This window comes from Oncorhynchus nerka, linkage group LG8, assembly GCF_034236695.1.
Source record: "Oncorhynchus nerka isolate Pitt River linkage group LG8, Oner_Uvic_2.0, whole genome shotgun sequence".
In the NCBI taxonomy this organism is placed as follows: domain Eukaryota; kingdom Metazoa; phylum Chordata; class Actinopteri; order Salmoniformes; family Salmonidae; genus Oncorhynchus; species Oncorhynchus nerka.
The window spans coordinates 33,291,156-33,303,333 of NC_088403.1; the positions used below are offsets into that span (position 1 = coordinate 33,291,156).

General features: G+C 44.9%; 1 protein-coding gene across 1 annotated transcript in view; it reads right to left on the minus strand.

Annotated features, from left to right (window-relative positions):
* The window catches only part of LOC115121707 (metabotropic glutamate receptor 8-like), a 334,747-nt gene that overhangs the window by 90,462 nt on the left and 232,107 nt on the right, over positions 1-12,178 (minus strand). The window contains 3 exon segments of the mRNA XM_065021713.1: positions 9,075-9,134; positions 9,136-10,011; positions 11,895-12,034. Of these exon segments, the coding sequence (XP_064877785.1) occupies positions 9,075-9,134; positions 9,136-10,011; positions 11,895-12,034 (1,076 nt within the window).

The window sequence follows — 12,178 nt, forward strand, 5'->3', positions numbered from 1 at the left end:
GTTATTTTTAAAATTTCACTTCACCAATTTTTTAAAACTATTTTGTGGATGTCCATTACATGAAATCCAAATAAAAATCTATTTAAATTAAAGGTTGTAATGCAACAAAATAGGAAAAACGCCAAGGGGGATGAATACTTTTGCAAGGCACTGTAGGTCTCTACCAAAGGCTATGGACACATGTCCCCAGAGGACTCCATGTGAGACAGAGGGACTCGACAGCACATCAAGTCTAGGCACGGCCGATGTTCCTTTATACTGTTTCCCGTCCTTTACTCTCCCAGGTCGGACGATGGTGATGTGCAGGTCCAGTTCTGCTTTCTTTGAGCAGTTCTGATCTGTTCTGTTTTATGACAGTCAGATAGTGTGGCAGCATTGTCTCTATGCTGCTGTCTCAGGTGTATCACTACATTATCAGTGTGATGGAAGTGAGGATGACCTACATCTGTTTCTCTGAATCACACAACTCAGTACACAAACACATACAAATGACCAAGTAGTCCCCCAGCCATTAGGCAGGCTGATGGGCCTGATGGGTCTGCCACTGCCACCAGACATGCACACACACACACGCACACACACGGGGCCTGTCGCCAACAACGACAGGTAGGACAAAAACTCTAAAACACTCTCCCTGTTCTCTCACACACTCACCTTACACCTCTCCCTAAACTAAGGCAGGTGAGTCAGATACGTACGTGCTAGGTCACTACATTCTCCTGTACAGTATCTTACAGGTATCGGGGGCCAGCAGGCAGCATGCTGTACTCTGCTGTTACTGATCTGCCATGTCCTGTGATCAGACAGACAGACAGACAGACAGACAGACAGACAGACAGACAGACAGACAGACAGACAGACAGACAGACAGACAGACAGACAGACAGACAGATTTGAGTGCTTCTGTAATTTCCCAGAATTATCCCTCTGAAACGTCCCAGTCATGCAGACAGCCTCTGTAATGTGCTTGACATTTCCAATATGTCTCGTCTGCAGAGTGATTGAAAAGAACATAACAACCGTATCTAGGGGAACATTCAGGAAATGTTCATGTTTTTGATGTTTATTTCATTCTGTTGCCATAGTCGTTCAGTAAAAACAATGTAAAATGAGTGCTCCCCATCGCTGCAAATGAGTTTGGGTTTCGTTCTCCCAAGGCGAATGCTTGTCGTGTATGCGTATGTATGTTTTTTTTTTCAAGGGTGTGTGTGTGTGGGGGGGGGCGGCTTCTCCCATGGTGTAGTCTGCTGCATCTCTGTGTTTGATGGTGGGATCTGACACCGTCTCCTTCTACTGAAGTTTGCCAGGAATGTTCCATATCCCATCAGAATTGTTTAACTATAGTGCACAAAATATTCAATTTTAAAAATGAATGCCGCTTTTTCCATGTGTTTCTGTGCATGTGATCATACAATACAGAGAATTTCTAAATGCTGTTTGAAAATGGCTGACATCATGATATCCACGTCAAACAAAATGAGGCCGATATTGTTAAGCCTAGTGTGTGTTTGTGGATGATTGGTTGTCTGGATGGATACCTTATCTACAATAGTGTAATATACAGTACAACTACAGTAACCCAACAAAAGAGCTGTGATGTTAGCTAAATCTGCCCAGTTCTGACCTAGCCCATGTTATCATGTACAGTAAGCTTTCTGTGATATCTCCCTAGAACACTGGGCCTAAACTGCAGCTCCTGATACTTTAGCCTCTCTCACTCTCGCTAGCTCGCGCTCTCTCTCGCTCGTTCTCTCTCTCGCTCTCGCTAGCTCTCTCTAGCTCTCTCTCTCTCACTCTCTCTCTAGCTCTCTCTCTCTCACTCTCTCTCTCTCTCTCTCGCTCTCTCTCTCGCTCTCTCTCGCTCTCTCTCTCTCGCTCTCGCTAGCTCTCTCTAACTCGCTCTCTCTCTCTCGCTAGCTCTCTCTCTCTCGCTAGCTCTCTCTCTCTAGCTCTCTCTCTCTCTCTCTCTCTCTCTAGCGCTCTCTCTCTAGCTCTCTCTCTCTAGCGCTCTCTCTCTAGCGCTCTCTCTCTCTAGCGCTCTAGCTCTCTCTCTCTCTCTAGCTCTCTCTCTCTCTCTCTCTCTAGCTGTCTCTCTCTCTAGCTCTCTCTCTCTAGCTCTCTCTCTCTAGCTATCTCTCATTACAAATGTCATATTATGTGCAAAGAGTTAAAGTACAAAAGGGAGAATAAATCAAATATGGGTTGTATTTACAATGGTGTTTGTTCTTCACTGGTAGGCCTTCTCTTGTGGCAATAGGTCACAAATATTGCTGCTGTGATGGCACACTGTGGCACACTGTGGTTTTTCACCCAATAGATATGGGAGTTAATCAAAATTGGGATTGTTTTTGAATTCTTTGTATATCTGCGTAATCTGAGGGAAATATGTGTCTCTAATATGGTCAAACATTTGGCAGGGGGTTAGGAAGTGCAGCTCAGTTTCCACCTCATTTTGTGGGCAGTGTGCACATAGCCTGTGTTCTCTTGTGAGCCAGGTCTGCCTTCAGCCACCTTTCTCAATAGCAGGGCTATGCTCACTGAGTCTGTACATAGTCAAAGCTTTCCTTAAGTTTGGGTCAGTCTCGGTGGTCAGGTATTCTGCCACTGTGTACTCTCTGTTTAGGGCCAAATAGTATTCCAGTTTTTTGGGGGTTAATTATTTCCAATGTGTCAACTAATTATCTTTTTGTTTTCTCATGATTTGGTTGGGTCTAATTCTGTTGCTGTCCTGGGGCTCTGTGCGGTCTGTGTGTTTGTGAACAGAGCCTTAGGACCAGCTTGGGTAGGGGACTCTTCCCCAGGTTCATCTCTATGTAGGTGATGGCTTTGTGATGGAAGGTTTGTAAATCACTTCCTTTTAACGTCTCTTTTCTGGATTTTGATAATTAGTGGGTATCGGCCTAATTCTGCTCTGCATGCATTATTTGGTGATTTACATTGTACACATTTTTGCAGAATTCTGCATGCACAGTCTCAATTTGGTGTTTGTCCCATTTTGTGAATTCCTGGTTGGTGAGTGGACCCCAGACATCACAACCATAAAGGGCAATGGGTTCTATAATTGATTTAAGTATTTTTAGCCAGATCCTAATTGGTATGTAGAATTTTATGTTCCTTTTGATGGCATAGAAGGCCCTTCTTGCCTTGTCTCTCAGCTCGTTAACAGCTTTGTGAAAGTTACCTGTGGCGCTGATGTTTAGGCCAAGGTATGTATACTTTTTTGTGTGCTCTAGGACAACGGTGTCTAGATGGATTTGTATTTGTGGTCCTGGCAACTGGATCTTTTTTTGCAACACCGTTATTTACTGACAGGGCCCAAGTCTGACAGAATCTGTGCAGAAGCTCTAGGTGTTGCTGTAGGCCGTCCTTGGTTAGGGACAGAAGCACCAGATCATCAGCAAACAGTAGACATTTGACTAGAGAATATGGTGGGGTACTGCAGACTGTTCTAGTGCCCTCACCAATTCGTTGCTTTATATATTGAAGAGGGTGGGGCTTAAGCTGCATCCCTGTCTCACCCCACAGTTCTGTGGAAAGAAATGTGTGTGTTTTTTGCCAATTTTAACACAATTTTTGTTTGTGTACATGGATTTTATAATGTCGTATCTTTTTCTCCCTACACCACTTTCCATCAATTTGTATAGCAGACCCTCATGCCAAATTGAGTCGAAAGCTTTTTTGAAATCAACATAGCATGATAAGGCTTTGCCTTTGTGTCGGTTTGTTTGTTTGTCAATTAGGGTGTACGGTAATTTGGTAAACCCAATTTGACATTTTCTCAGTACATTGTTTTCACTGAGAAAATGTTGAGTCTGCTGTTGAGGATTTTCCCAAGCTTGCTGTGGACGCATATCCCACGGTAGTTATTGGAGTCAAATTTGTCTCCACTTTTGTGGATTGGGGTGATCAGTCTCTCTCTCTCAGCCTCCTCTCTCTCTCGCTCTCTTTCAGAATCCTCTTTTTCATTTCTCGCTCTGTCACTTTCTCTCTTCTCTGTCACTCTCTCTCCATCTCTCTCAATTCAAATCAATTCAAAAGGCTTTATTGGCATGGGAAACATACGCTTACATTGCCAAAGCAAGTGAAACGGATAAACAAAATAAAAAGTGAACACTGAATATTACACTCACACAATCTCTCTCTCTCTCTCTCTGAATACCTCTCCTCTTTATCTCTACAGCTCCTCCTCTGAAGGATTAGCCTTTCCTCCCTTGCTGAGTCCCTGTTCTGTACGCTCTCTGTGACAGTCCTTCCATCCCTCATTCTCTCTCTCTCTCCCCTCCCTTCCTTTACTCCTTCCCTCCCTTCATCCATTCTCTATAGCTCTCTGATTCAGACCTTCTTTCACTCCCCCCTCTCAATATTTCTCAGTTTTGTCTCCTTCCCTCACTTCCTTTCCTCCACTCCACTGTATCCCTCTCTATGCCTTCCTCCAACTCTACTCCCTTCCCTGTGGAGTCACCTCAGTGGCGTGCCGCACAGAGCCCATTGGTCCAGGCAGATTAGGCCAGTTTAATGTTCGCATACCCAACGCGGTAATGACCTGGTTGCGCCACTGCGTCTACGCGGGCCCCGGCGGTTAATCCTTCAGCTGGACGATGAGTAATGGCCACCAGCCTCCGTATTCACGCTGAGCCACCGGTAATAACGTCCGGAGGGGTTTTCTTCCTGAGGCTAGCCTGGTTACACTGGGGCTATAAGAGATAGCCTGGTCGGGGAAGGACATCGAGGGAGGTTGTGTTAGAATATCATCATCCTCTTTTGCCTTAGGTCTGTGTCTGATCCTGACTACAGCCTATCTCCCAACTGTACTACATCATTACTGACAAAGCTTTACTTCCAACCACCACTTTCCCCTCTCTGCCTCTGGCACCATGCAGTGAGCTTCATGTGAGCTGCTTTCAAAGCAGTATCATTTACAATTATGTAGAATAGTGTTGCTGTTACAAAACATCAACTGCATTACACTCCAACATCCCCACGGGTACACCTAGAGGGTGAACACTGAATATCTAAGGTTGATTCAATTTTAGTCTAAGTGCTGTAGCCTCAACATCTAATTAAGTATAAATCATATGCTACACAAGTGCATATGTTGTAGGGAAACCAGCTGAAATCAATCAACGTGCACTGTAGGCCTGCTGTCTATGAATATATGTATGATTTCAAGTGATTACCTGTCAAAACTGTTGATTTCAATTCCAGCCAATCTACTAACAGGAAGGGGTTGAGTCCCAAATGGAAATATTTCCCTTCATAACACACTACTATGGGCACTGATTAAAAGGAGTACACTATATAGGGATTATGATGCCGGGATGCAACCAGGATGTTTATGTTATGAGTGTAGTTGGTAGGCAGCTCATTTGATCTAGTCATAGATACTGTACATACAGAGTCATTATATAAAGAGACCACCTTCTGCCTTCATTGATTCTGGCCCCTGATACATAGAGCTGTCTCCAGAACTTTCCCAAATGACACCCTTTTTTTTCTACATTTGACCAGGGCTCTATAGTGCTGTATATAGGGTGCCATTTGGGACTCATTCCAGGCCTCTCCAGCCACGATAATAAAGCAATTTGACATTTACAATCAATACTGTAAGTCCTCTTTGAATCTCAATGAGTGTAAAGTGCATCTATCATGGGCCCTAAACACACACAAACACACATGCATATGCACACAGACAGAAGTGCACATACAGTACACGGATACACACACACACACACACACACACACACACACACACACACACACACACACACACACAAGGAATATTGGATCAGGTAATGAGTACTGAGAAAACAGTTTGTTTTTGGAGAACACGATTCAATACGGTCAATCTAAGCATCAGAATAGAAATACCCCTGAGGACAAAGTGATCTGTGTCTGGCCTGGGTGCATGTTTGTGTGTGTTCATTTTACTCAGCCTGTATCAAAACAACAGTCTTCGATCAGCACTTCAACTGAATCAGCCTCCTCATTTTGACAAGCATCATCTTCAATGAGCGAATCTTCACGTTCACTCATTGAAGAGACAAAACCCAATTTGTTCTCATGCTTTCTGTGTGTCCCGACATTTCTACGTGTCAAAATCCACAAATCAATTCCCTCATTTGATTCAAATGTTGACCAGCCTTCCTCTGTCATCACATCCCACAGGACAGTGACATGGAAGTGATGAGCAGAATCACAGCTCTGACACTAGTTGTTGAAGCTCTGTTTAGCTCTTATTCTTCCCGGCGTCACATCCACACCTTCACACACCAAATCACTTATGCAGTGTGTGTGTGTGTGTGTGTGTGTGTGCAGAGATGGCCAGTATTTCTGTTACATGTATTTGAAATATGTAATTTCAATTACTTCTGAGTACACTCCAATGTATTTTGTAACAAGACCTTCCAGAGCTGTATTTTGTATTTTGAAAAAACAAAATACTTTTGTATATCATTTTTTATAGCTGTTCACCATTTTGTGTTCGACCATTCACCCTGCATTGGTATCAGAAGTCTGATGACACTATGGTGTGCTAAATGAACTAAATATAAATGTACGTATATGTAAAACTAACAATTGCAAAGCATGCTGAGAATTATTTAAATGATCTCCGCCCCGAAATAAAGCCAATAATTAATACCCAGTGTATTATTTTGGAATGTTAATTTTCACATATACATTTGGTAATTTAACAGACACTCTTATCCAGGGTGACTTACTAAACTCAGCAAAAAAATAAACGTCCCTTTTTCAGGACCCTGTCTTTCAAAGATCGTTTGTAAAAATCCAAATAACTTCACAAATCTTAATTATAAAAGGTTTAAACACTGTTTCCCATGCTTGTTCAATGAACCATAAACAATTAATGAACATGCACCTGTGGAACTGTCGTTAAGACACTGAGAGCTTACAGACGGTAGGCAATTAAGGTCACAGTTATGAAAACTTAGGACACTAAAGAGGCCTTTCTACTGACTCTAAAAAACACCAAAAGAAAGATGCCCAGGGTCCCTGCTCATCTGCTTGAACGTGCATTAGGCATGAGGACTGCAGATGTGGCCAGGGCAATAAATTACAATGTCTGTACTGCGAGACGACTAAGACAGCGCTCCAGGGGGACAGGAAGGACAGCTGATCGTCCTCGCAGTGGCAGACCACGTGTAACAACACCTGCACAGGATCGGTACATCCGAACAGGATGGCAACAACAACTGCCCTAATTAATACCAGAAACGCACAATCCCTCCATCAGTGCTCAGACTGTCCGCAATAGGCTGAGAGAGGCTGGACCGAGGGCTTGTAGGCCTGTTGTAGGCCTGTTGTATCACCGGCAACAACTTCGCCTATCGGCACAAACCCACTGTCGCTGGACCAGACAGGACTGGCAAAAACTGAGTCACGATTTTGTCTCACCAGGGGTGATGGTCAGATTCGCATTTATCGTCGAAGGAATGAGCGTTACACTGAGGCCTGTACTCATTGGACTGAGCTTGTTGCCATTGCAGGCAATGTCAACGCTGGGCGTTACAGGGAAGACATCCTCCTCCATCATGTGGTACCCTTCCTGCAGGTTCCTCCTGACATGACCCTCCAGCATCACAATGCCACCCGCCATACTGCTCGTTCTGTGCGTGATTTCCTGAAAGACAGGAATGTCAGTGTTCTGCCATGGCCAGAGAAGAGCCCGGATCTCAATCCCATTGAGCACATCTGGGACCTGCTGGATCAGAGGGTGAGGGCTTGGGCCATTCCCCCCAGAAAGGTCCAGGAACTTGCAGGTGCCTTGGTGGAAGAGTGGGGTAACATCTCACAGCAGAACTGGCAAATCTGGTGCAGTCCATGAGGAGGAGATGCACTGCAGTACTTAATGCCACACCAGATACTGACTGTTACTTTTGATTTTGCCCCCCCCTTTGTTCAGGGACACATTATTCCATTTCTGTTAGTTCCATGTCTGTGGAACTTGTTCAGTTTATGTCTCAGTTGTTGAATCTTGTTATGTCCATACAAATATTTACACGTGTTACGTTTGCTGAATATAAACGCAGTTGGCAGTGAGAGGACGTTTCTTTTTTTTGCTGAGTTTATTCATAGCCAGTGCATTCATCTAAGGTAGATAAACCGCAACACGTCACAATCGTAGCAAGTAAAAACGTTTCTGTAACCGTTACTGAGAGGGATGTGTGTGTTTCTACCAGTAACATTAGTGCAAACAAAGTTTGCCAACCAGAATCATTGTGGAGCTGAACGCTCACCTCGACACAGCATTTGTTTACAGGCCTAATTGGGGCATCCATACAAGTGTGTGTCAGCTGCCTGGCAACAGAGGAAAGAGAACTAAAATAATGCAGTAAACGGGTGATGGTGTGACTCAGCGATGAGCTTTAATGAGGACCTCTTCTCATCTCCAACCTCTTTTCCTCTCCTGTGGGTATTTAATGTTTTACAGTGTCCCAGCTATTTCCCCTCTGTCTCTAACGTTGTGGAGAGTCGCATCTGAAATATACCCTTTGCCAAACAGCAGTGGGACATTCACTGAAATTCCACTGTGCAGAAAAGCTTTTCAAATGACCTGAAAGTACCATTCTCCAAGTGCAGCTGGCGCAAACCTGACCTCCAGCACACAGCAGGTCAGAGGTTATACAGAGGTACTACCTTTTGTTTTCTCAAGCTTCCCAGAGCCCTGCTGGGCTGAATATACCCTGCTAATCTACCGCCTAGAGCCGAGGCAAGAGGAAAGGCAATGTTCTCAAGTCTGTCAAGTCTGACACACCCACACCGACACAAAGAGTGATAGAGAGAGAGAGAGTGAGAGAAAGAGAGAGTAAGAGAGAGAGAGAGCATAAGCCATGTATATGAGCCTCTTATTAAAGCCAGCAAAGACTGAAAATCCAGTCTTATTCACATGGGGAGGTGCGGCTTTAGAGTTAAGCTATTACTATATCTCATAGCTCCATTCTAAATCACTATCTGACTGATGGAAAAACCATTCATCCAAAATTATCCATTCATTAGAAACACACAGCTTTTCTGCATGTTTGTGTGTTTACCGTTATAAAATCTGTTCCACTCACCCTCTCCGCAGACTGTGCCGTCCCGAAGAAGATAGGGATAAACGCCAGCCAGATTATGCACGGTAGTGTACATGGTAAATCCAATTGGCTTGGCCTCATTGAAGGTCTCCGGCACTCCCCTGGTCTTGATGGCGTAAACAGTGCATGTGACCATCAGTAGGATGGAGTAGCCTAAGGAGCAGATCAGGGACAGGTCGGAGATGTCACACTTCAGCACACCGCGAGCCGCTGCCGGGTCCTGGGTTCGCTGCTCGCCGTAGTCCACGAAGGTGTGCGGCGGGTCCACGGCGAACCACACAAACACCCCCAGGAGCTGCACTGAGATCAGGGAGAAGGTGATGACCAGCTGGGAGGCCGGGGAGATGAACCGGGGGGCGCTGACGGACTTCTTCCCCTGCTCGAAGATGCGGTGGATACGGTTGGTCTTGGTGAGGAGGGCCGCGTAGCTGAAGCACATCCCCAGACCCAGAAAGATCCTCCTGAAGGAACACACGCCCACGTCGGGCGCGGCGATCATCAGGAAGGTGATTGCATAACACAGGAAAATGCCTGTCAACAGCACGTAGCTCATCTCACGGCCGGAAGCCCTGACGATGGGCGTTTCGTTGTAGCGGACGAAGGTGACGATAACGAAGGTGGTGGCGATGATGCCTAGCATTGAGATGAAGACGGGAATGACGGCCCAGGGAGAGTGCCACTCCAGCTTGATGATGGGGATGTTCTGGCAGCCCGTTCGGTTGGCGTCGGGGCGCTGTTCGTAGGGGCACAGTTCACAGCTGAACTCGTTGGCCTGGAAGTGATAGCCCTCGCAGCGCTCGCAGTGCCAGCAGCACGGCACGCCCTTCACAATCTTCTTCCTCTCACCCATCCGGCAGGGCACGCTGCACACAGACGCAGGGAGGGACGGGTCGCCTGCCCGCCACTGCATGGCCTCTACCTGGGGTCATAAGGTCACAGGAGAGAGGAGAGACCAATCAGAGGGCAGATAGGTTGGGACTCAATAATGGATTTGGTTCTGGAATGGCTGTGATTCTAGACTGTTTCTGGCTAAGGAATGTTCTGACTAGAATAGTTCTGACTGTGTAACAGCTATCTTCAAAGCCTACCGTTGTTAAACTGTTTGTACCTGCATGAACATTTCCCAAAGGGCAACTCACAAAGTAATTAGCCAAAGAAGAACTTCTTATCATTTCCCTTGTGCTGCCTGCTAGGCATAAATATAATAGAAATTAAACTGGTGTAATCAGAGATGGCACAAATTGGCCATCTGCATCAGTCTGATGCAGTATGTGTGTATTAATCTGTTTAAAACACAGCCCAGAGTGATGGGAACAGAGCTCCTCTCTCTATCTCTGAACAGGCACACAAAGTACTGATCCAGCAGAACTAGAGGAAACTGGCTGGCTGGGGATTCTGCTGAGAGCAGGAGAAATCTAGAACTAGATTAAATGACTAATATTGGGTCAAACTACTGAGTCATCAGAGGAGAAATGAAACCTGTCCATATGTGTTGTTTTAGTTTGGTGTTTTATTTCCTTTTAGTGCTATTATCACTTCCTGTTTTTTGCTTGAAATATGAACGCTCAAAAACACATTTAAGTCTGGCCGTGAACCTTTTTTGGGGTATAATTGATAATTATAACCTGCTGAAAAAATTATTTAGGTCTGATTAATTATGAGCATGTCATGAAAGAAAAGAATGTCCAACGGCACAACTGGTCCGAAGGGAAGAGATTTACCCCGAGAAGAAACAGTAACTTCTCCTACTTGGGTGGATCCTTTTTCAATTATTTGGATATCTATTAGTAACTTTGAATTCAAAACACTGTTAAGGTGAAACTAAAATATATATGGAATGGGGGTATTCTGGCTCTAGTTCTTAGCAGCCAGCCGAGAGGGAATAGTATGCTGTTGCCGCCTCCCAGTCCAGCCTAGGTAAATAGACAACGAAGATCAGCATTTGTGCCTAACTTCCAAGTCTCCAGTCTCCAAGTCTTCAGAGTCCAGCCAATATAGTTTCTACAGTCCGAACGTATCCACTTATACTGTACTTTTGTGAATGATACGTGCAGGTAAGCATTAAGTAAGGATAGATATGGAGTATATGTAGGTGTCCAGCTATATATGTGTGCTGCCTGACTGCTCTCCACACACACACACACACACACACACACACACACACACACACACACACACACGTACGACCAGAGCAGATGGTTTTAAGATACCTCAGAGAGTACAGCCCAACCGTACAGCCCAACTGTGTGTGAACACGCTGCTCGTTTACCAAGGCTGTGTATCTCAGAACGGCATGCAGAGTCATTAAGCTATAAGCCCCGTCATCTCTCCTCCTGTGGCCTGTGTGTGTGTGTGTGTGTGTGTGTGTGTGTGTGTGTGTGTATTCCAATCAGTAACAGCTGAATAACAAGTAGCTGCCCATTGAAAGTCAAGCACTGAGCAGTAACTGTATGCATGCAGGAACACATACTACCCAGAAGTACTGTAAGATCATAGGACAAAAAACACTGGGAAGAGATGGGGACCCAAACATGACACGAAAACACGTTTTGGATGATAACGAATGAATACAAATCTGAAGTTTCAAGACTGGATTAATGCTGACATCTATGAAATGTCCCTGATTTCAGAGCTGTTTGTGCTATAATGTCAAGTCGTTTGTCGGTCCTTGTCATGCCAAACATGTTGACATGACTGCACAAACAGAGCCGGGACCAGGCTATGCAAGAATGCATCTGAATGTGACACTTTATGACAACACTAGATCACAAAAAGATAGTATTGCTATTATGTTAGTCTCACATTTAGGTGTAGTTTGTTGGTCCAGGTGCCTATGACCTTGTACTCTCTGGTAGAGCGGTTGGTGCTCTGGTACTGGAAGATGTCGTACCGTCCAGGGGCGTCGCCGTTCTCATTGAACACCACTGGAGTACCGGCACTTCCTGGAAGACACAGATGGTGGGAAATGAGTTCTGCATTTTCACACCAACATACCATTTGGTCCAACACAAATTATTTTTGGACTAACTTATATATACACCTTAACTATAATTACACATGCTTGGGTATTACCCACTGTAGGTTGT